The 26,028-nt window shown below is 41.7% G+C and overlaps 1 protein-coding gene across 2 annotated transcripts in view; it reads right to left on the reverse strand.

The window, feature by feature from the left end:
• MARCHF11 (membrane associated ring-CH-type finger 11) overlaps positions 1-26,028 on the reverse strand; it is a 113,263-nt gene that overhangs the window by 1,343 nt on the left and 85,892 nt on the right. The window contains exon 3 of one of the 2 annotated variants that reach the window (XM_040262475.1): positions 25,038-25,230. The exons of the other annotated variant lie outside the window; for it this stretch is intronic. Coding sequence (XP_040118409.1) covers positions 25,038-25,230 — 193 coding nt within the window. The remainder of the gene's footprint in view (positions 1-25,037; positions 25,231-26,028) is intronic. 2 annotated transcript variants of the gene reach the window in all.

Here is a 26,028-nt window from a genome sequence, read left to right on the forward strand (position 1 = left end):
GCTGCCTTAGGAGAACGATCAGGGCTTCCCTGTTGGCTCAGACAATAAAGAATCTGCGTGCAATGCAGGAGACCTGGGTTTGATCCCTGGGTCAGGAAGATCCTCTGGACAAGGGAATGGCAACCCAACTCCAGTATTCTTGCCTGGAGAATTCCATGGACAGAGGAGCTTTGTGGGCTACATGGAGTCCATTGAGTTGCAAAGAGTCAGACACCACTGACAGACCAACACTAACACTAGGAAACTATCAGGTTCGTTTATTCAACCAGCATATATTTCCCGAGTGCCCACTGTGAGCCAAACAATGTGTTAGGGGCTTGGTCTGTGTTGCCAACTTGATTTGTGAAACAGATGTCAAGCTCACTGCCATCTCCGCAGCTTCTAAAACGATGATACGAAGGAGGTATGAGCAAACCTTCTGCTATTTTTCTTCCCCTCACCAATTCAACAAATATTTATTAAGCGTCTCCTTGAGAGCTTTTGGGCTTCCTCTGTGGCTCAGCTGGTAAAGAATCTGCCTGCAAAGCAGGAGACCTGGGTTTGATCCCTGGATTGGGAAGATCCCCTGGAGAAGGGAAAGATTACCTACTCCAGTATTCTGGCCTGGAGAATTCCATGGACTTCATAGTCCATGGGGTCACAAAGAGTAGGACACAACTGAGTGACTTTTATTTTCACTTTCTTTCTTTTGAGAGCTTTACTTATATCATTTCATTCAGTTCTCACCACACCCTTATGAAGCAAGTACCAGCATGTTCTCCACTGTACAAGAACACACTGGTGGCAGCAGTGAAGCAGGGATTCAGACCCAGGCAGGCCAGCTCCAGAAGGCTCTCCGGTGCTACACGGTGAATGGGTGAGCACACGTTTCTGATACAGACTCTCAGGAAAGTAAACAAGATAACACAGAGACCTCGGGGACTGCAAACTGGCCATCTCTAAATGTGGTGCCCCAATACACGGCTCCATCTCCAGCATCCACCCGAGATCCCAGCACACCCTGCATTTTTCACACATTTACATTCACCGCATAGTCTAAAAGCTTTTGAATCTGTGACCCATCACAAAAAGAAGTCTCTGGTAGAGAGGTCCCTTCAGATAGAAAAGTGAGGAGTGTCTCTTAGAGGAATCTGAAATTCCATTGAAAGTTGGAGGTGAGGCCGATGAAGTCTTTCTTAAAATGGAATATGGCACGTAAGGAGGATATGTCAGTTGACACAATGACATCTAACCAAAATTTGAAAATGAGAAGATCCTACCACTTCCCAGCATTTAGAATCTTGGGTGCATGTCCTAGAAAACTCATGTCATAAATAACAAAAAGGAAGCATGTAAAAAATGTTTTATACATTTGTGTTTATTTATGAAAAAAATCACAAACAATCTCAATATCCATCCTGAGAAGAATGGATAAACTGTAGTGTGTGGATCCAAAGAATCATAGCAATGAAAGAGAAGGGAACAAAGTCACATGCACTACAAATCTGAAGCAATAGTGGAAATCTCAAAGCTATATACCAAATGAAAGTTTTAGAAGTATCATTGATTGAAGAAATACTAAACGTTTTTTATGGATATAGATATATATGTGGTAAAAATGTTAAAATGTGCATGGGAATAATGACCATTAAATTCATGATAGAGGGGGATTACATTGGAGAGAGGCTTCAAAGAGGGCTTTCTATTGTATCTTTAGTATCGTGTTTTTTTAAGCTCGGTGGTGGGGATGTGAATGTTCAATGTATTATTCTATATGCTTTTGTGTACCCAAATAATTGATAATTTCAAAAATACTGGGAAATTTATTAGCAAAATTGATCTAAGATGGGTTGAGGAATAGACAACAGAAGAAGGGGGACAAATAAGGAGTTTACCACATTTATGTGAGGAGCAGAGTGTCAGCAGTAGGAAAACACAGAGAAACAAAGAAAGAAACTTGTTAGAGGAAAATCTGACAGAAATTGTAAATGCAAGAAGGGGAAAAATCAATCTCCCATTTTTAAGGCTAGAAGAATGGGTGATTAAAAGAATGATAATAACCTCCCATACAGACAATGAGTTAGTGTTTGGGACAAGTTTTTGTTGAGGAGATTTTTGTTTTTTTTGGTCAACTAAGACATCTATTTCTACTTTATTGATTATGCCAAAGCCTTTGACTGTGTGGATCACAATAAACTGTGGAAAATTCTGAAAGAGATGGGAATACCAGACCACCTGACCTGCCTCTTGAGAAACCTATATGCAGGTCAGGAAGCAACAGTTAGAACTGGACATGAAACAACTGACTGGTTCCAGACAGGAAAAGGAGTACGTCAAGGCTGTATATTGTCACCCTGCTTATTTAACTTATATGCAGAGTACATCATGAGAAATGCTGGACTGGAAGAAACACAAGTTGGAGTCAAGATTGCAGGGAGAAATATCAATAATCTCAGACATGTAGATGACACCACCCTTATGGCAGAAAGTGAAGAGGAGCTAAAAAGCCTCTTGATGAAAGTGAAAGAGGAAAGTGAAAAAGTTGGCTTAAAGCTCAAAATTCAGAAAACGAAGATCATGGCATCCGGTCCCATCACTTCATGGGAAATAGATGGAGAAACAGTGGAAACAGTGTCAGACTTTACTTTTATGGGCTCCAAAATCACTGCAGATGGTGACTGCAGCCATGAAATTAAAAGACGCTTACTCCTTGGAAGAAAAGTTATGACCAACCTAGACAGCATATTCAAAAGCAGAGACATTACTTTGCCAACAAAGGTCCGTCTAGTTAAGGCTATGGTTTTTCCAGTGGTCATGTATGGATGTGAGAGTTGGACTGTGAAGTAAGCTGAGTGCCAAAGATTTGATGCTTTTGAACTGTGGTGTTGGAGAAGACTCTTGAGAGAACCTTGGACTGCAAGGGGATCCAACCAGTCCATTCTAAAGGAGATCAGCCCTGGTATTTCTTTGGAAGGAATGACGCTGAAGCTGAAACTCCAGTACTTTGACCACCTCATGCGAAGAGTTGACTCATTGGAAAAGACTCTGATGCTGGGAGGGATTGGGGGAGGAGGAGAAGGGGACGACAGAGGATGAGATGGCTGGATGGCATCACTGACTTGATGGACGTGAGTTTTAGTGAACTCCAGGAGTTGGTGATGGACAGGGAGGCCTGGTGTGCTGCAATTCATGGGGTTGCAAAGAGTCAGACACAACTGAGCGACTGAACTGAACTGAATTGAACTGAAGACACTGCTGGTAGGTGGTGGAGATACCTCATCTTTGAAAAATCATACCTCTCTAATATCAGAATTTAAGTTTTATATCTATCCCATTCTGTTGTTGTTCAGTTGCTGTGTTATGAATGACAACATCTCTCCCTTACCAGAAGATAAACTTCTAACACACATGACTTAAAGCATTCCAAAGACATTAACATAGACCACTAAAAAATGCATGTGGTCTAATAAACAAAAATATCTTGAACTCAATTATTATATACCACTAAAATAATAAGAAGAAAGGTAAACTTTTGTCAATCATAGCAATTCAGTTGTTTGATTCTTTTTTTCCTAAGGAATAATCAGAGTTGACCCAAATGACCAGATGTTTTGGGGAAGCAGTCAGAGTTATAAGTCAAGACTACCAGGTTTTAACTGATAACTCTAATATTAGATTTCTGAAATCTCCACAGGTAATAATTTAACTTTTCTGATTCTGTTTTTCCTCCTTAAAATGTGATTGGAATACCTAATCTGTATATTCCACCAGATGCTATGAAGAAAGATTGAAATTAATCAACTATAAAGCACTCAGATTTCCTTGGGGGTGGTAACTATCTAAATACAAAACATTATTATTAATTAAAAATCAATAGTGAATCTTTGTGGTGCAGTGAAAGTCGTTCAGCGGCGTCCGACTCTTTGCGACTCTATAGTCGCATGGACTCTATAGTCCATGAAATTCTCTAGGCCAGAATACTGGAATGGATAGCCTTTTCCTTCTCCAGGGAATCTTCCCAACCCGGGGATGGAACCTAGGTCTCCCACATTGCAGGTGGATTCTTTACCAGCTAAGTCACAAGGGTGGTGAGGGGCATTCATTCACAATAATCACAAGACCATTACAGTCTGCAACATTCTGGATAACAGCAGCAATGGGGCACGGGGCACGGTTTCACCAGGGAAATCCACTCATTTCATAGGATCCTAGTCTTTTTTGTTGATTTCCTTTGAAAGACCAGAAATCAGATCGTTTACTTGAGCTTAAATCGTTTTCTGGGAATATATTCCTGGTAGCCTTTTCCTAAATACATAAATCTACCCAACAAGCAGAAATAAATCCCACAGGTCTTTATAGTACATTCTGAACTGAATTTAAAGAAGGAGAACTACTTAAGTTCTCATGAAGACAAGTCCTCTTAAGTTTTCCCCTGCATGTGCTACTTCTTAATTGCATTTAAGTTATGAGAGATGTTTCGACTTGGCTTTATTCTCCATAGTGAAAAGTGAAAGTCGCTCAGTTGTGTTCGACTCTTTGTGACCCCAGGGTCTATACAGTCCATGGAATTCTCCAGGAATACTGGAGTGGGTAGACTTTCCCTTCTCCGGAGGATCTTCCCAATTCAGGGCTCAAACTCAGGTCTCCTGCATTGCAAGTAGTAGATTCTTTACCAGCTGAGCCACAAAGGAAGCCCAAGAACACTGGAGTGGGTAGCCTATCCCTTCTCCAGCAGATCTTCCCAACCCAGAAATCAAACTGGGGTCTCCTGCTTTGCAGGTGGATTCTTTACCAACTGAGCTATCAGGGAAGCCCATATTCTCCATAATGTCTGGAATTGCTCCTCGCCCCCTGGAGGCTTTCATTTTCCCAAAATATGAGGTACCCCATCTCACCCCTAGACTGTCCTTTGTAATGTGCACTTTCCCGCTTTCTCCCTTAGATCGTTTGAAGCTGTGGCAAATACCATTTGTGTTTATGAATGTTCATGAGAAAATTTGACTACTATGGTCATTGAAATCCAGAGGTAAGGATTCATTTTATTCTAGTTCATGTGTTGAGAATCCTCCTGATGATTGGTCCCCTCTTGTTTCATAACTGATCACTTTACATCATCCACAGCCACTCTCTGACTCACATCTCAAGATAAGCCTTAAAAGGAATTTGTCATCTTCACATTTTGGGTCATAGGGAAAACAAGCTTAGATTTACTTCATCTGAGTCACTAACTCTGAAGTGAAAAGCAATGATAATTTCTAGAAAATGTAAATATTAAATATTTTTATTGTCCTTGCTACATTATTAATGGCAAAGATGTCAACAAGGTGTGATTCATGGGAACTTGGGAGTTTTGAGACTTGAGGAGAATATGTGTGTAGGGGTGTCCCTGTGTGTGTGTGGTTGGTTGTTTTTTTTTTTAATCATTTCCTTGCCAGTAGCATTTAATTAGAGCATCCCTTTATTGATGTACAAAGGAACATTTTTATTATGAAATAATCTTTATCAACAGAAAAGGTTTAAATAGTTTCTGGGTTCATTGAAATAAGGGGACAGTGGTTATGAAAGTAAAATATATCCCAAATTTGGAAGTGATGTGCTAGTTGAAGTTCTTATATGGTAGTAGAAAATGAGCTAACTAACCAAGAAATGATGGGAAGACTCTCAAGGTACACAGACTAATGTGTGCATCTGTGTACACACATAGACATATACATTATTTGTCTATGTTATTTCAATACAGACAAACATGTTATACTGTGCTGTTCTTAGTCACTCAGTCATGTCTGACTCTCTGTGATCTCACGGACTGTAGCCCATCAGGCTCCTCTGTCCATGGGGATTCTCCAGGCAAGAATACTGAAGTGGGTTGCCATGCCTTCCTCCAGGGATCTTCCCAACCCAGGGATCAAACCCAGGTCTCCCGCATTGCAGGCGGATTCTTTACTGTCTGAGCCACCAGGGAAGCCCAACAATACTGGAGTGGGTAGCCTATCCCTTCTCCAGGGGATCTTCCTGCCCCAGGAATTGAACCAGGGTCTCCTGCATTGCAGGTGGATTCTTTACCAGATGAGGTACCAGGGAAGGCCATAGACAAATGGTAAGTTACAATTAACAGAGACTTGCAAAATTTATGGTCAAATATAAACAAATGTTGATATTAACTACCAAACCACCAGTCCAATCATTTCATTTCTTGTGTAATCTTGACTGCAACTCTACAAGTAGATATATTATTGAATAGTTAGTTTCCCTGTTAAGAAAATTGAGACCTAGAGAGATTTAGCCAGTTGTCCAATGTTATGATGATATCAGCTCTGACACTGAAGCACAGATTTGTCTAATTGTAAACCTTGAATGCTCCAAGCCTATTCGTGGTAAATTTCCAATGGATGGTTGTATCTTCTAGTTACATAACGACCAACTGAAAGAGATCACTCTATTGACTGAATGTATCTCCCCTAGTTCATATGTTAAAGCATTAATCTGTAACATGATGATATATGGAGGTGGGATCTTTGGGAGGTAATTAGAGTTATAATTCCTGAGAGTGACTAATGCCCTTATACAAAGGGAAAGAGATGTGAGTTTTCTGTGTGCAAATGTGTGTGTGTGTGTGTACACCAAAGAAAGGCCTTGTGGGATAATAACAGGGCGAAGAGAGCCCTCACCAGACTGAGTAAGCCAGCACCTTGACTTTGGACTTCCCACAACCTTCAAAACTATAAGAAATAAACGTTTATTGTTTAAGCCACTCAGGCTGTGGTATTTTTTTATAGTAGTTCAAACAAACCAAGACAGACCTGGTATATAAACTATAATACCCTCATTTAAAATATAAGTAAATTAAGACCCAGAAACTATGATTTGGGCAAAGTGATATAATTAGTTGCCATTTTTAATATCCTTGTGTGTCACCAACACTATTTCATCTCTAGGAGTGCCAGTAAAACAGCCCTTTCCATTTGCCCCCATCTTTAGGAGAGAGAAGTGTTGAGGAACCTTATATGCAGGCAACACTGTGAGTGGTACGCTCTCTATCTGGTAAGCTGTACCCATCCTGAGCTGTCCCAAGGCATGCAAAATCCTAATTATAACACAACCTAAAGGCCTGTGTGAGACCCTTGGGAAAGCTAAAGAACTCTCAGCAGATAATTGGCCAGAAAAGGCTCTCTTGATTGTGAAAATGTCCAAGATTTCTCAATTAAATTTAACCACTCTCCCTGAAAAGGCTCTCTTGATTGTGAAAATGTCCAAGATTTCTCAATTAAATTTAACTATTCTCCCTGGCCAAGATTCTTTTTCTCTCCCCCTCTCTTTCTCAGTGAGTTTCCACATAACTGAACTCTGTAAACATAACCTGTGTCATTCTGAAAAGTCAGTGTGTACCATCAGTAGAATGGTGACTTTTGGTCCCCTTTAACTCCATTTAAGAAGAACAGATTAGAGTAGATTAGAGTAAACCTCATAAAGTAGCCAGAGAAGGCAATGGCATCCCACTCCAGTACTCTTGCCTGGAAAATCCCATGGACAGAGGAGCCTGGTAGGCTGCAGTCCATGGGGTTGCTGAGGGCTGGACACAACTGAGAGACTTCACTTTCACTTTTATGCATTGGAGAAGGAAATGGCAACCCATTCCAGTGTTCTTGCCTAGAGAATCCCAGGGACTCGGGAACCTGGTGGGCTGCTGCCTATGGGGTTGCACAGAGTCGGACATGACTGAAGTGACTTAGCAGCAGTAACAGCATAAAGTAGCCCAAGTTTTACTATTTAATTCCCCTGGAGGAACTTGGGGAAGACCAGAGTGTGGTTACAACAACAAGGGTTAACCAAATAAGACAGTGGCCCAGGATATTTTCTGTTAAGGTCATCTTTGCTAGAATGTAATAAAATGCATTAATTCTTCTTTCACATTTTCCTAAGATACTCTACAGTTAAATGCCCAACAGTTATGGAAACTTAGATGTAAGAGTAGAGGTAATCACTTTAAAAGTCACTCTTCCATTGTTGAATCTTGTTAATATCAATCTTGAAGAAATAACCACAAGTTATTTCTATGTATGCTGAATGGGTTTTGTTGGACTCAAATATATATGAAGCTTAAAATAAAACAAAAATCAGAAAAACAAAAAGAAGTGCAAAAATACAAAACTTAAATAGAGATATAAAGATTGAAGTGAAAGTCACTCAGTTGTGTCTGACTCTTTGCGACCCATGGACTGTATAGTCCATGGAATTCTCCAGGCCACTATACTGGAATGGGTAGCCTTTCCCTTCTCCAGTGGATCTTCCCGACCCAGGAATCGAACTGGGATCTCCTGCATTGCAGGTGTATTCTTTACTAATTGAGCTTTATGGGCTCAATTAGACTGAAAGACAATACATATTCAATTACAGAAATCACTAAGTTTACAAAAGAAAGTGATCATTCTGATACCCTAAATCTAGGCCTCTAGGAGCTATCAATACAGTGTCCTGATTACATATGAGGATTTTTGAGAATACAAATTTGCAATGTTGCCCATCAGAACAAATAATAAAAAGAGATATCCTACATAAATGCATTTTTATCTATTAGAGATGAGTTGATTTTTCTATTGTTGGTTATTATATTTTGATATACCCCTACCCCCAGCACCCTGGTGGCTCAGAGGGTAAAGCGTCTGCCTGCAATGTGGGAGACCTGGGTTCAATCCCTGGGTCAGGAAGATCCCCTGGAGAAGGAAATGGCAACCCACTCCTGTACTCTTGCCTGGAGAATCCCAGGGACGGAGAAGCCTGGTAGGCTACAGTCCACGGGTCGCAAAGAGCTGGACATGAAGGAGCGACTTCACTTCACTTCACTCCCAGAACCAAGTTGAGAATGGTAGGCTGGTTATGAGAGTTTAAAGCTCAGCAGTTCAAAAACAGATTCATCATGAGACTGGCAATAAAACCTTCTGCACAAGAAATGAGATAAAGACAACAGTTTATTCAGTAACTTCTCACAATATGGAAACCCCTGACACTAGAGACTGGTTAATATCTAAATATGGATGATCTAATTCTCTGCATCCTCAAAGTAGAGAATGGCACCCATGAAGAAATGATCATAGTGAAGACCCTAAATGACTGCACCTCTGAGAGCACACAAAAGGAAGTTTGCAGCATTTTTTTACAACATTGTCACCCTCTACACCTTCCTCTCCACTCAACGAAATCTGTGTCACTAGCCTGGATGCTAAGAGCACATTCTTGCTGCCCCTTCAGTGCTGATGACTACACTGCCCGGGAACAGAACAAGATGCAAAGGCAAACTTTAACATGAAGTGTCACTTCCCTTAGTTGGTAGTGAGGGAAGCCCTCCCTTTTCTAGAAGGTCCTGACATAATTTGGATTTGCTTCTCAACCTACCATCCTTATTTCAGCTAATGACCATCCCTTCAAATCAGTTAGGCTAAAACCCGATGATCACCTAGGTAGCCTATCCTCTTGCACTGAATTCTGCTAATTCTGTCTTCTTAACAAATCTGAGATAAAATCATAGAACAGAGAACCTTCTGTCTGTGACCCCAATCAGCCATGTACTCTCTGAGGACAGGAATCCTCATCCAATTGCTGATACACAGTAGGAACTCAACAAATCTTTGCTAAATGAGAGGGAGTGAGAAAGAGAAGAGTTACTGTCACTGGAATCTAAAAGATGATAAGACTGACTCCATCTGGGTGCAACAGTCTTGTTAAAACACAAAATGTCTCCAGTACTGTTCTTTCAAAAGTTAGAATAATACCTGGAGATACCAAAGACAAACTGAAACATGTATTCCAAGACTAGAAATGAAAAGGGTTTAAAAATTTGGGCCTTTATTCCATAACAGTGGGTTTTGCCCCGGTGGCTCAGACGGTAAAGCATCTGTCTATGATGCAAGAAACCCGGGTTTGAGCCCTGGGTTGGGAAGATCCCTTGGAGAAGGAAATGGCAATCCACTCCAGTACTATTGCCTGGAAAATCCCATGGACAGAGGAGCCTGGTAGGCTATAATCCATGGGGTCGCAAAGAGTCAGACACGACTGAGCAACTTCATGTTCATGTTCACGTTTCAAAATAAACACACACACACACACACACACACACACACACAGCCTGCCAGAAGTAGAAGAGCGAAAATTCTTTACAAGGGCTTGTTTTAGCCTCAGTAAATTGTAGCAGCCTCCCCCTCTATCTTGTTGGCCTGGTCATCAAATGTTTACTTGAGTTAAACAATCATGAATGATATACTTACAAATGCCTGTGCCAGACCAAAAAGCCTAAGATTCAGAAGTGGATATTCTCTTCTATTTCCAGACAAAACAGGAGAATTAAAAAAGATGCTGGCCATTTTTCTGACCACTTGCTCTGTTCAGAAATCAATCAATTAATTATTTTAATGATTTCTTTTCTTCCTTTGTAGAAAGGAGATTCTTCTGCTCTTTCAATCACCAGCCCTGGAGCACAAATCTACCATAGGCATATTCACAGACTATTCCTCAAAAGCTGCAAACTTGTTATATATTATAAAATACACAGTATGCAAATTTTTTTTTAAAAAGGATTACAAGAATTCACTGGAGAGAATTGTTATATTATCTAAGTTTCCACCCAACAGGGCTCGAGGGAAAAAAAGATCTGTGGATATTACTATTTCAATAAAAGACATAAAGGAATGAGTCCAATACTTTTTTAAAATACATAATACAGGTATCCTAGAGTTCCCCTGGGTTTCCCAGATGATAAAGAATCCACCTGCTAATGCAGGAGACCCAGGAGACTTGGGGTTCGATCCCTGGGTTGGGAAGATCTCCTGGAGAAGGAAATGGCAACCCACTCCAGTATTCTTGCTGGGATAATCCCATGGACAGAGAGGCTACAGTCCATGGGGTCACAAAGAGTCGAACACAACTGAGTGAGTGAGCACACAGACACACAGAGTTTCCTTGTAACTGGAAGCATGGATTAGAATTGGTTTAATTTGTTGAATGCAACTCCAATTCTGTCCTTCAAATTACGGACAGATGGAAGACCTGGCATCACAGAGATATGAAGTGGACAAACGCAGTAACTAAATTTCAAAATTAGGAAATACTGGGTATGATTTAACCCAACCTGTTCATATGCAGAGATGAAGTCTCTGAAGCCCAGAGAAGTGACATAGCTTGACCAATGGGCCACAGTTACGTTCAAAGCCAGAATCAGAGTTAGACCCTTGAAGCCTGATCCAGTATACTTCTCTGCAAGAACTCAGATTTCAGGAGCCATCCCTGGCCAAAGCTTGTCCTCACAAGTGTGTCTCTGACCTGAGAGATATTACCTATGACTAGACAGTCAAAATCTTTCCTCAGTAACACAAGAGGCTGCAATGGTCAGCTCTCCTCTGACCTTTATCCTAAAGTGTGCATGGCTGCATCTGGGTAGGAGATGGGAGGACTATAGTGACCTTCACAATATATAAAATATTAATAAATAACTCTGCAAACCTCAATGCTACAGCATCTGGTTTAAAGATAGATGTCTATCTTCTGTGAATTAATTCTTTAAGGATTCAGGATCTACCTTGGTAGATTTCCATTTGTTTCCCACACTCTGGACCAAAGCCAGTTCTGAGAAGGAGGCTATTAGTGGACTTTTCTTAGTGGCAAGCCAAAATATGTATATGCAAATTTATTTTCCATCTCCAATGGACAAACTGTCTACTGCAAACTTGCAGATTATGATTTTATTAACCTTAAGGGTAAACAATACATGCATTGATTGTTCCATGTCATGGGGTGAGAACAATATTTTAGAAGTTTTAATTGAAATATCTAATTAAAACCTGTTTATCTTTGGACCTGACATAGGCTAGTTCACTTTTGTTGACTTTGCTTTTCATTTCTCTTAAATCACACAGAGTGTGGGTAAATATTCCAAACAGAAGCTGTCATCTCAGCATAAGTAAAATGTATAACTCTTTGACTTCATCCTCATAACATCAGTAATATTTTGTAGTTGAGAATATCAATTAAATTTGATATATTTGAATTGATGTTAATCATAATTTTTAACCTGAATATAAAAATGCTCAGACCTTGCAGCTGCTGCAGCTAAGTCGTTTCAGTCATGTCCGACTCTGTGCGACCCCATAGATGGCAGCCTACCAGGCTCCTCCGTCCCTGGGATTCTCCAGGCAAGAATTCTGGAGTGGGTTGCCATTTCCTTCTCCAATTCATGAAAGTGAAAAGTGAAAGTGAAGTCGCTCTGTCGTGTCCGACTCCTAGCGAGCCCATGGACTGCAGCCCACCAGGCTCCTCCGTCCATGGGATTTTCCAGGCAAGAGTACTGGAGTGGGGTGCCATTGCCTTCTCTGGCTCAGACCTTAGGCTTCCTTAATATACTATTATTCTGTGATCTAGCAAGAAAATTCAAGGTTGAGATGTGATCCTTTACATAAATAATTCTTATCAAGAAACTGCTTCACTTAAAACAGTGGAGAGAGAAATGGATTTTGGTATGGTAATATTAAATATTTTATCTTTAATATGTTTCTGTCTATTTTTTGTTCTATTAGTTAACAATAAATAAAAGATTCACAAATAGCTAATTACTTTGGGTTTTTAGGGAAATTTTTTTTTCTCCATTTTTGATCTAAAACTGAAGTGTTAAAACAAATATTTATTTCTGGTATCATACCTTAGGTGTTTGAGACAGTAACTAAAGAAGTAGTTTCAGTTGATTGAATAGACAGGAACATTTTATAAATTACCAACTCAAGCTCAGCCTGTAACAGGCTCTGGAGCCACAATCTTGCATCCCTCCTCTAATCTGTATGGCTTCTGGAAACTAGTTAATGGTGCCTTAGTTTTCTCACCTCTGAGATGAGAAGAGTACCTACACCCCATAGGGCTGTTATGAAGATTGAGTGTGAAAACTGAGGTAAAGTGCTTAGAATGCTGCTTGGATCACAGTAAACATAATCTTAGCCATCACTGGAGATTTGGTTTGAAAACCTCCTTTCAACATGTTTGGAAATGCGCTCATCTCTGTGGTTCTTCCTGACCCCAGAGGAACCCTGTCAGGACACCTACTTGTGTTCCAAGTAGGAACATCGTTTCGAAAAATCACCGCATTCACACTCTCCTTGGTGAGAAAGTTCCTTGTTGCAAAATCATCTGACGTCAGGAGGTCCCCAAAGACTGGGTGCCAGTTCTGATGAACCATCTCTAGGTTCTGAAGTGAAGGGAGCTGCTTCTCATCATCGTTCCCATTACCACGGGTGCCTCTGCTTTCTCTTCCAAGGAAAACTTGCCGTGTCCAAGTTGAGTTGGCCTCTTTAATAACCTCATTTTAGAGTAGCCTAGGGATATATTCAGCTCTCTCCAAAGATGCTGCAATCGTTCCAAGCCTCATGTGTTTAGAAATCACACAACCGCTCTTGCGGAAAACAGTCAAGTTGGAGAGAGAGTGAAGTCGCATAAAACACACACACACACACACACACACGTGTGCATGCTCACATACAGAATGAAACCACAAGGGATGTCCCCTGCTGACCCATCAGCTGCTCCCAATAATCTCAGATGACTGGTTCCCTGGCTCCTGGATCTCTGCAGCCCCACACACCCACCCCCTTCACGTCCATGTGGATAACTTGACCGTGCCCTGACTTGTGTAACTCTCACCCTCTGCTGTCCCTCCTTCACTTCAGCTCAGGCCTCTCCCTTCCAGAAACTGGTCCAACCACAAGCCCTGACCCTCTCCCAGCATTGCTGGCAACCACCGCCTCCAGGGCTTCTCACTCATCCACTTTCTTCGCTTTAAAGGTGGTGGTGGTTTAGTCGCCAAGTCATGTCTGACTCTTGCGACCCCATGGACTGCAGCCTGCCAAGTTTCTCTGTCCATGGGATTCTCCAGGCAAGAATACTGGAGTGGGTTGTCATTTCCTTCTCCAGGGGATCTTCCTGACCCAGGAATCAAACCCAAGTCTTCTGCATTGCAGGCAGATTCTTTACCAACTAAGCTACTTCATTTCAATGAATGCACCCTATTCTGCTTCCTTATGACTTCAAGCCCCTCTATTGGGCAATCTTCCTCCAATTGGTCAGCGTCTTTCTGGCTTTGGTTCCTTCCCCAGTCTCTGAGAAAGCAATCCCACCCTGTAATTACTCTCCACCTCTCAAGGTGAAGGACAAGGTTGATCTTTGTCCTTGCTGGTGTTCCAGCAGCTCTGGATACAAAGCCTCATCCTAACCTGGTCTTACTATTTCACCCCTCTGCACTCACTCCTCAGCCCTAATGGGTAAAAACATAGAGCCTCCTGGCCCTGTAGACTGGGGCACCCCTGCCCAGCCTCAGGAGGGCACTCAGCCATGTCCTGTGGTTCTTCTTATCTCCTGGCTCAGCCTCCTCTCCCCAAAGCTCTCTGTAGCTGACCATCACTTATAATGCTCTCGACAGACTCTTTTCCCCACACAGTGCTTTCTCCATCTCAGCAGAGGACCACACAACCTACCACCAAGCAGGGGATGCAGAAGAGGCAGGTTCAATCTCTGGGTCAGGAAGATCCCCTGGAGGAGGAAACGGCAACCCGCTCCAGTATTCTTGCCTGGAGAATCCCATGGATAGAGGAGCCCGGAGGGCTGCAGTCTATGGGATCACAAAGAGCTGGACATGACTAAGAGACTGAGGACACACCCACCTACTGCCTGAGCAACAGATCTTTTGCAAGGAGGTCCTTCTGTTTACTCTCCCAGAGCAGTGCATGAGGCATCTACTGCCATGCCTACCCTCTCCTGCCCCGCCTGCCCATCTCAGGGTCGGGAGGACCCTTCCTGTGCAAGACAGACCCCTCTCCTGAGTGCTGAGTTCCATCTCTGCACCTCAAGGGCATCAAGCTGTCCCAGCCCCCTGGATCTTCAATCTGCCTTCTGATTCCTTCTAAGTCTGTCTTCTCAACATTTGCTCAAACCTCACTCCACCATGAAAACAAGCGAATAGCAACTTTTCTCAATTCTACACCCCCACCTCTAGATTCTACCCTCATTTGACTGTGCTCTTTTTCAAACATGATTTATAAACTTACATCCTGAGCCCTTCTGCCTATCCCAGCCATTCGCTGAAATCTGTGTCTATCCAGCCAACACCCACACTGCCAAATCCAGTGATGCATTTTGGCTTGATTTCACCTACTCTTGATAAAGCATCTGGCACTGTCAGCCGCTTGCTCCTCCGCCCCCAAGTCCCTTCCTCACCTCACCCGACCCCACTCTCTCCTTCTCTGGCCATGATCATCTCTCTGCTTGCTCTGTGTCTGTCTTCTTCAAAATGCTGCTCATCTCTCCTGAATCACTTCCCTTGCAGATGCTGGTTTCAGCTACCAGATATAAACCCCCAGCTCAAATTTCCAACCCTAAGGATGATTACCTTTCCCCCATCTGCTCTCACATATATTTCTCTCCTGGCACTTTCCGTGTTGTATCTTAATTGCTCATTTCCCTGACAGTCTCTCGCCAGCAGCTGGAGAGCAGAGAGGATGCTATAGTCCAAAAGCTCTTCTGCAAAGGCCAGTCAGTAAGTACTATAGGTTACACAGATATCATAGTCCCTCTTTGTTGAGGCTGCAACCACTCATTGATAATACATCAATGAATGGATATGACTGGGTTTCAACAAAACATTTTTTATGGCCATGGAAATTTATATTTGACATAATTTCCATATGTCATGAAATAATATTCTTTTAATGTTTATTCAACCATTTCAAAAAGTAAAAATCATCCTTAGATCTTGGATGGTAAAAACAGGCAGCACATTCTGAACTAATTGTATCTCTAGCCTGTGCTCCAGGCTTGGGACATGATAAATACCCAATTAATGTTGGCCCAATAGATGACTAATACTTGTTTGGCTAAACCGCCCCCAATTTCACGAGTGCTTAGTGGCACAGTTGTGTCCCGACTCTTTGCGACTTTGTGTCCGACTGCAGCCTTCCAGGCTCCTCCGTCCATGGGATTCCTCAGGCAAGAATATTGAAGGGGGTTGCCATTCCCTTCTCCAGGGGATCCTCCTGACCCAGGGATCAAAACAGCGTCTCCTGCATTGTGGGCAGATTCTTTACTATCTGAGCCACCAATTGAGAGAAGTTGAAAGATTCACACTTTTTCCTAAGGAGGAAACAAAAGTCACCACCAACAATATATTTGGTCTGATGCTCAGCTAATCATGTCCATGTTTCGCCAAAAAATAAACTTGAACTGTACCCAGTCACAGGAGGGGAAGGTCTGGGGTTGGGTTTTCTCTGCCAGGAGGAGGGCTGAAGAGTGAATTCACTTTGAGAGACTGTTTCAGCACAGCCCTGAGGGTAAGGAGCAGAAGCAAGATCCCTTCTACTTTCTTCCCTGGGGTTTTAAAGGCAGCAGTACCACTAATAACCAACTATGATAGTAATCTTTGGAAAAACTGGTAAACATCAGTATGATTAAGGCATAGACAAGCCTATAATTTGTACCTCTAGAGTAAAGATATAATAACAGCTTACTTCTCTCAGCATATAAAGGGTAAAGAGCTGTTCTTTCCCTAATGATGTTGAATTACAAGGGGCCACTCTGCCTCTCCTTCCAAGGGGTCTGGCTAGATTCTAAGTGAAGTTGGAGCATTTTCTGGGGGCATGAAGCACACCAAGATATTCTGAAATCAGGAAAAATGATCTGGGCTTGTAAAGGAATTCTGCTCTAAGAAATAATTCTAAACGAACCAGGAGAGCATTCAAATCTGGTTAACAGCCCTGGCTGCAAGGGTAACACCAGCCAGCGTGGCCAACCTCCCATCCCAGTCTTTCCCTGGGGAGATGTTTGAAGAGAAACCCAGGGGAGCTCCGGGCTGGCGAAGAAGGCTTCTGTCTGTCCTAAGTCAGCAGCTGGGCCAAGGTCTCCCAGGAAGCCAAACTGAGATGCTGGAGGGATGCTGGTCCCTGATCAAATTATAGACCAGGAAACAGAAGAAGGCAATGGAGCCGAGGTGGCTGACTGGTCCTCTCCTGTCTAGAGGGAAAACTGTAATAGGAAGATTGAAAAAGGAAGCACTGGGCTAATTGACTTTTCTAGTTATTTTGCCAAACACTTTAAGTTGAGCTTCTTTCCTTCTCACATCTTATGATTCACACAGATGCACCCACATCCGTGCTTCCTATGAAAATAGGCACGACACAAAGGCAGCCACAACCCCCACCATCCACTGCAACCCAGAGCGCCAACCAGGACATGCAAGTAGCTTTCACATCCCCGTCCTCTCCCCAAGGTTCCATGTGGACCTACTGGCAGTCTAAGCTCTGTTTTCCCAAGTGATTCCAGGTCCCAGATTTGGTGGTGATGGTAGTGGTGGTGACTGGGGTGGACTGTCTCCCACCAAAAAAATCTAGTTCACGTGCATCTGAAATCTCATGATAAAAGTTGCTGGCAAGTTTGAATGAGTCAAGGCTGTGTCGTTTGGGCAGAAGAGAAGAAGAGAAAAGGGGTCCCCATGTCCCACAGAGAAAGCCTCTTCAAGTGGAGATGCCCCACTTCAGGTCAAACTGGGCTCTGTGGCCCAGGCTCTCCACTGGGAGCACAGGGCAAGAGGTGACCCTGGCGGACATCCACACCTGCTCTGTGCAGGACCTCACCAGCACTAGGAGTGTGGTGAAATTGAGTGTTTGACAAATTCTATATTTATCCATACATACTCTACAGCTTAAGAAAATGCTGTCTCTCAGCATGTACACACTACTATATATAAAATAGATCAGCAATAAGGACCTACTGTGTAGCACGGGGACTCACTCTGTAATGACCTATATGGGAAAAAAAGCTAAAGAAAGAGGGGATATATGTATTGTATAACTGACTCACTTTGTTGTACACCTGAAACTAACACAACATTGTAAATTAACTGTATTCCAATACATTTTTTTTTAAAAAAGAAGAAAGTTCTGTTTCTCTATCACAAGCCAGGGGTTGCACATTTTGCAAACCTCACCAACAGTTGCACCTCTGTTTCGTGACAATCCCATGTGACAAGGTAAGAACGGGGAAGGGGGTGCTCTTCAGTAAACCCATTTTTTTTTTTCTGCTTGAAATTATTGTGGCATGTTTCAATTCCAATACTAATTTCCTTCAGTTAATGTGTTTTTCACCTAAAATACTCTAAGAAATATTGTCAACTTCTGAATCATGCTGGGAAGTGCCAGAAAGCATGGAAAATTTTAAACAGGGGATGGTTTCAACGTCACTGATATTTTGTTCAGAAATATAAATATGCATTAGGATTTTCTTCCTTTAGTTGATTCACTGTCTCAATTATGCTTCGCTTATGTAATTAGGTTGTATGTGTTGAAACCCAGCCACAGGAAGGAAGATGACCTAGAAGCATCATTTTAGGGGAAACCAACCCCGCCATGAAATGCACACTGGTCATCCTTCATGGCAAAGGATTCATTCCTTGTAACCAACACTCTGAATATCCCGAAACTTTCTGTCAAACCTCTTCATCTTTCCTCATATAATATTAAAAAAATAGAAAATTTGCATTTTACACTTCCCATCAATCAAATGTTAAATTCTGTGTTACTTTTAGCTATTCTGACTGAAGGAAAAAAAATAGAGAAGTGAAGCAATGTCAAAAGCAAGAGAATTTGTGCCTTTTAAAGAGAATTACTGTGCCTTTTAAACAGTAAATGTAGGTCTAATATCATCAATCCAAGACCACAGGAATCTGTTGTATTTATTTGTTCTTCCAAAGTTCTAAAATGAAATGTGAATAAAAGTTATCAACTGGTAACTCTAAATAGTTTTCTTGCATTTGCCTGAGTAGCTTTAGCTAGATATATTATCAACTACGAAAAACAGATTTTCAAAAGGGCCATGATAGATACAAAAATTTATATAGATTTTAAAAAATGGACTTGAAACTTAGAAAAACCTTATATTGGAGAGCATGAAATTTCTGCAGAAGAAGCACTGTTCAGTATTGACTATAATTGATGCAGAAAGAAGAAGGTACCTTGATCTGATCCTTATTCTAGTATGTCTGGGGTTATTTTTGAATACAATACTGAAATACTGGATCTGCTCTGAAGATCTTGGAAAACAAAATCCAGCAGGGGTGATCCAGATCACTGCCTTCCAAGACCCTCAACCTTCTCCAGCACATTCAGGAGCTCTGGGGTCACTTTCTTCTATACCTATTACACTGTTAACACTGAAAGGCTTTCACTTCTCAATCTCTTTTTCTCATGTAGTGAACACTCCCAGAAATTGCTTCCCTTTGTCGCACGGCTCTGTGGCTAACGTCCCAATTCTGTTATTGCTGACTCTCCTGATTATTCTATTTCTCAAACTCAAGTACAAGCATGCACAACAGAGGATGTACTCACACTCACACACACACACACACACACACACACACACAGATGTAACGAGCAGGAACCAGAACTACCTCGCAGGATGCTTTTGAAATAATGAGATAAATTATAAGATGGAATTTACACTGTCCTGCTCTTGAAAGCTGCACATGGCAATCCTGATATCCCTGAGAGATGCCAGACAGGACAAGCCGCATAGGAGCAAAGTCTGGAGTGGCCACTCCCACTTTCTTAGATAAACTTGTCCCACAAACCTAGATAGTCATGTGCTCAGTTGCTCAGTTGTGTCTGAGTCTTTGTGACCCCGTGGACTTATACAGTCCGTGCAATTCTCCAGGCCACTATACTGGAGTGGGTAGCCTTTCCCTTCTCCAGGGATCTTCCCAATCCAGGGACTGAATCCAGATCTCCCGCGTTGCAGGCAGATTCTTTACCAGCTGAGCCACAGGGAAAGTCCAAGAATACTGGAGTGGGTAGCCTTTCTCTTCTCCAGCAGATCTTCCTGACCCAGGAATCAAACCGGGATCTCCTGCATTGCCGGTGTATTCTTTACCAATTGAGCTATGACGGAAGAGCCTGGTGGGCTACAGGCCATGGGATTCACCAGGCAAGAATATTGGAGTGGGCTGCCATTTCCTTCTCCGGGGAGATGGTCATAGAATGGATTTTAAGAAAACCACTCTAATGGCATTAAATACAATCCAAACTACCGATCGCCATGTCGAAAAAGGAAAGTGTGAAAAAGATCTCAAAGATATACATCACCATTGGAGAGGGGACATTTCTGGACAGGAAGTGACATGAAAAAGGGCAGTGGGAGGGAAAGGGTCTTTTTTTTTTAACTTTATATAATTTCGCAGTTGTAAATATGAAAGGTGTTTTAGTCTGAATACACGTGTTTATATTATGTGGATGACTAACAAAACCTTTCAAAAGAACAACAGTGATCCAGATTTCTAAATTTCGTAGCCATAACCCTTATCACCCTTCCCTTATCATTCCAAGGAAGCTACGGATCTTCCAGATGTGGTTTTGGCACTAACCTGGCGTGTGCAGGAGACGAGGTAGGTATAAGCACTGCTGCCTCTGTTCCAGGAATCCCACACAACAGGGAACATGATGAGACTTTTGTTCTAGTTTACTGCTTCTGTGAGAGACTGAACTCACCTCCTCAGGGTCACCAGACACTGAGGGGACCTGGTAAGGGCCCTCACTTTCCAGATGCAAGTTTATCAGATGACTCCCCATCCTATGGGCACGACTCAATCCCTCATTTCTTTGAGTCATTCAGAAACATCTTCCTCTTGTGGTCCAAGCATCCTTAGAGGGACACGGCTGATATAAGCAGGAGTCTTGTTTTTTCCATGTGCCATGTATGGAGCTGAGAACCAGGTCCTGTGCCCCGAGCCTTCTGCCAGGCACTAGCTTTTAATTTCTGAGTTGGCTGATCTTTCTGTGTCCACTGTGCAAAGCTTCTTAGGAAGGAGCCACTGTGAGCCTGCTGTGACTATTACTTCTCCCTAAATTGCTGCCCCTGGGCTATAGCATCTCAGTGATTGAGATACTTTATATTAGTTTTCCTAGTACACAGTCATAGTCTGAATGCCATCTACTTAAATATTTAAAAGAGCTCCCCAAATATAATCTAAAGTTACATCCCTCTGTACTCCCATTTCTTTAAGATGGCTCCCTCTGACAGCTCTCTGTCTAGCTCTGGACCACCTCCCTTTCACTGTTAATACTCTTCTCCCAATCCTCCTGCACTCATTTTCACTTTATTTATCTCATGAAACAGAGTTACTTCATCATTTAGGAACTGTAACCTGTTATAAAGACAGGGTGAAACTTGTCAGTCAAACCCTTACACATTTACCATCCCATCATCTAGAAATCTGTCCAATATGGTAGCTGTGAGCCACAGGTGGTTATTTATGTGAAGTTTCAGTAAAATTAAATTTAAGATTCAGTTTCTCATTCACACTAAGTACGTTTCAAGTGCTCAACAGACAAATGGAGCTAGTGTCTCCGGTACTGGGCAACAAAGATACACAACATTTTACTCATTGCAGAAAGTTCTAGAGAACTTTGGACAGCCCTGATCTAAGTATTTAAACTATCATGGTACCCAGACCCTTGGGAGAATTCAAAACTTTAACAGCAAGAAGAAACTGGATCTTGAGAAAGCAGATATATTAGTTGATAATAAATGAAAACAACAAATTAACTTTGGGAATAAGTAAATTTCCCCAAGTTATCTTCCTATACATTATGTTGGCTTCCTGGATGGTGCCAATGCAGGAGACGCCAGAGATGTGGGTTCCATCCCTTGGTCTGGAAGATCCTCTGGAGGAGGAAATGCCAACCCATTCCAGTATTCTTGCCTGGAGAATCCCTTGGACAGAGGGGCCTGGAGGGCTATAGTTCATGGGGTCACAAAGAGTCAGACATGACTGAGTGACTGACAGTACAACACATTACTTACCCTGACTGGACTATAACATTGTTTTGATTCTGGAATAATCTTCTGTGAATTGACAGAAATATTTTTTAAGAAGAACATTTATGAAGCTGTCAATCTGCTCCTTTTCCGTTTAGGTATAAATAAGTTCGAAAAGCTTAGACGAACAGGAATATGGGAATGTTTCCAGCCGCCTTAAAGCCTTCCAAATGGAGAGCCAATCTTACAGCCTCCAGTGGTGATAAGGGGGCTATCTCCCCATGTGCCAAGCATCTCTTCATCCATCAGCCTGCTCAGCTATTGCTTCCCCATGAAATCTGCCTGAAACAGTTCCCTTCCCACATGAAACAACCAGTGTCAATCTCCCCCGGCTTTGCTCAACTACCATCTCCTGTGCTTAAGTCCATCACTGCACATCCTGCTGAATTCTAGTTCTTACATCTGTCCTCCCTGTGTGGCTGGGAGCTCCTAGAGGGCAGGAAAGTGATTGGCTCTCATTTGCATTCCCAGTACTTAGCACTGTGTCTGATACATAGGAAGCTGATTGAACTGAACCAACTGGACACAAAGATGTACACTTTTCACTCTGACTCTGCTCTTGCAGTCATGGGTATTTGAGGTATAATCAATGTAAGCTACTTTGTTACTGTCTACATTTAGTTAGCTGACATTTTAATTAATTTGAAATGTTAGCAGGAATAATTACCTGCCATGATCCAGCTGGCTGTTGGTAGCCTACATGTATTTGCTTTCTAAATCTAATAGGTTTCCAATTTCTTGGGGGAAAAATAAGCTTTTCTCTGGGTCCAAAATGGAGAAGGAAATGGCAACCCATTCCAGTATTTTGGCCTGGAGAATTCCATGGACAGAGGGGCCTGACAGGCTACAGTCCATGGGGTGGCAAAGAGTCAGACATGACTAAGCGACTCTCACTTCACCTCTGGGTCCAAAAAGGCTAACTAATGACATTGCAAAGTGAAATAAATACTGTTGTTCCATCTGAATTCTTTAATATTTTTCAAAATATACAAATAAATCATTGAATGATGGGATTTTGATTTGATGAGCCAAAAGACAATGAAAAGCATTGTCAATATTTAAAACCTAGATAAAAACTCACTCTCCAAAGCTTCTCCAGGAAAATGTCCACTGGTTTTTCTTCCTAAGAAACTTAACTTTATAAAATGGGCAAACACCCACATTTCAAAACGGAGGCCCAAATACGTCTTATGTTGTCAAAAAGATCATTAGTGCTTATGTATGTGCTCTTAAAACCAGAATCCTTATAATCTTGATTAAAAGACTGGCATCAGCAATCAGAACTTAAGATATAAGAACTCAGTATTAAATGCAAGCTATGAAATTCAAGATGATTTCCTAAGCAAGAAAGGCCTGGCCCTTTCAGTGCTGTAATAAAGTCAACTGGAATTGTTTTTCCCTTCAGGTCAGATTGGGAGCCTAATGGGTCTTTCATTTTTCATCTCTCCTTTAAATATCAATGGAATACCACATTTTATAACTTTTATATTGAAAGATAGAAAACACTATTTCTGAATTTGTTGAAGGATTTGTAGAACAATCCTGTAATCCTTTTCAATTTAGAGCCATACCTCAGAGATTTATTTGAATAGAGATTTGGAATTTTCAAATGCTTAGATATGTATTATCACATTGAATGCAAATTGTTCATATACATGATTAGCCCAATTATTCAGGCCACATCTGCTCAGTTTACATATTTTTCATGACATCTCCCCTCCATTAATTTTTCCTTCTTGATTTGAAATTTTATACTTTTCCTTCTTACTAGTCTTATGTTAGTAACAATGGTGAAAAGAAGAAAAAGAGGTGAAATTCCAGCTGATCATAGTTTTTAAATGTACAAAATTCTCTTAGAAAAACTGACTGAGAATATTGAAATTGCTGCTAATTGAAAGGCTTTTGTGAGTAGAGGTATTACTTTATGTGATTTCAAGTCTTTCAGTGTTTGTGTCTTATTCAAATACACTTAATCTACAACTCCCAGTTACTAACATAATTATTTTATAATAGTCTTTTCCTTTATTTAAGTCTGTGTGCTATGCAGGCTTATCCCCATTTTTATAGGTGAGGGGAAAAAAAAGGAATAAAGAGAGACAAGGTTGACCTGTCCAAGCAGAGGCCAGGGTTAGAAACCAAGGCACTCGATGGTAGGTCGAGTCCATTCCCTGAAGTCAGTGGCTCGCACATCATCTGCCTGTTGGTGAGCTTGTGAACACAGATGGTGGCTGGAGAGGGGGTACCCTGAAATGTTGGATTTGGCAGGTCTGGGATGGCTCTTGAGAACGTGCATTTCTTTATAAGGCGCTGCAGATGCTGCTGCAGCCAAGAGTGGTCCTCGGACCACACTTTCCTCCCTGGGCTCACTTTACATCCCGTAAGTTGTGAGCCCCATTGGGGCAGGGGCTCACCTGGGTAAGGTACGGCTGCTCTCCATGCCCGTCCACTGGTGCCAACTGGTCACCATCGCAATGCCTGTGGCACCTCATACACATCAAGTAGGTGCTGCCTGAATCAGCTTCCGTTTTCCCATGGTACAAGGGAAATTAGATTGGGCCAGTGAAACATGTAAAGAACCTTTTTTGTAGCGTCTATTTTGGCTGAAGTGTCCCATCCTTTTCCTCGTCTGAACCACTAAATGTAAAAAGTGAAACTAAGCGGCACAAAATGGCAAGGAAAACTGTCCCCAAGTCCTTACCCTTCCAAGGAGCCCTTTATGTCCTGGGCAGGGAGTCTGAGGTTGCCAGGCCACGAAGTAAGACCTCCAGGTATCCGTGTTCTCCCCGGACGCACACTATGGCCGTTGACATTAGGCAATACCTTCCCAGCTTCGTAAGGGGGATTTAGTTGCTGTTCTTCCTTAGAAATTAAATGACCATCCTTCCATCACCCACCCCCAAATAATTTCTTCAACTCCTCCTTCTTTATGGTGCAAAATAAACCACTTTAAAGGGGCATTATCCTGTTCATTTTATTTTTTTTCAGATTACTTGGGAACAGAGACGCTATGCTTTTTGAGAAAAGTGGTGGATGGTGGCGCCCCAGGTAGTTAATGAGCTAGAGAACCAAAATCATGTGAACCACCACATTCTAGGTGAGATCCGACTGATGGAAACGAAAGAGCTGGAAAAAACGGATTACTGACAGTTTGTTAGCGTTGAATGTCATGGTCTTACCTATGCACACTAGATCCATAAAACCATACATTCCATAGCAGATCTGAAAAAGGATGTCCTTCCTCTGCCACACTGCATAGGGGCTGAAGGCGGACCAGAGGAGCCAGGTCACACTCGCTATTAAGAACAGGGATCCTAGAATTACAGCGATCATCTGAACTTTCTCAACCAGTGTTATAGAAATGCTTTGCCACTAAAAGAAAAACAGAGGCATGTAAGAAAAAGTGCTGTGGATAATTTAAAAAGAAAAAAAAAAAACATTTTTAGCCCCATGTTTCTCTTCATATTAGACCCTTTTCAATCCGATCAGTCCCCAAATGAATTTTTTTCCCCATTTCATTCAGTGTATAAAAAATAGACCAGTAGATAAAGATTAATGAATTGCCTCAACTTCATTATTTTCAGTAATTCACCACTCTGCAAATTTAATCTAGTTTTATTCCAGATAACCACACTGAGTGTGAATGGCTGAGGAATATTTAGTACCAAGGAATCACATTGTCATCTTTCACACATGCATGAAATTAAATGCACTCTGAAGAAACACGGTAAGGGCTCCTCTGCCTGGAAATTTATTTTGCTCTTAATACATCTGGCTACTGCAAAAAAGGGAAGTATCTCCTTTTGTGAAAAAATGTAAAAAGTAAATAAAGACTCTATATAAGAACATCTGTGAAAAAGTCATTTAACACACTGAAATAATTATAAGGAAACTATAAAACTGTATATTATCTGTTATTGCTACATTTTATATGCTCAGATATTATTGGCTATTTATTATCTAATGAGCAATCCATGAAGCCATTCTTGTCAAGATTTAGAATTTGTACTTTAAGGAATATCTTTGAAACTCACAAACTGTATAAGCAACCACCATTCAGTGGAGACAATAATTTGGTGTCCAAAGCATCAAAATTTGAGAGGATTTATTGTACAAATGATGAAAAATCTTTCAAGGGTGTTAACAACTTGAGAGAATTAATTAATCATG

This window comes from Oryx dammah, unplaced genomic scaffold (assembly GCF_014754425.2).
Source record: "Oryx dammah isolate SB20612 unplaced genomic scaffold, SCBI_Odam_1.1 HiC_scaffold_20, whole genome shotgun sequence".
NCBI lineage: Eukaryota > Metazoa > Chordata > Mammalia > Artiodactyla > Bovidae > Oryx > Oryx dammah.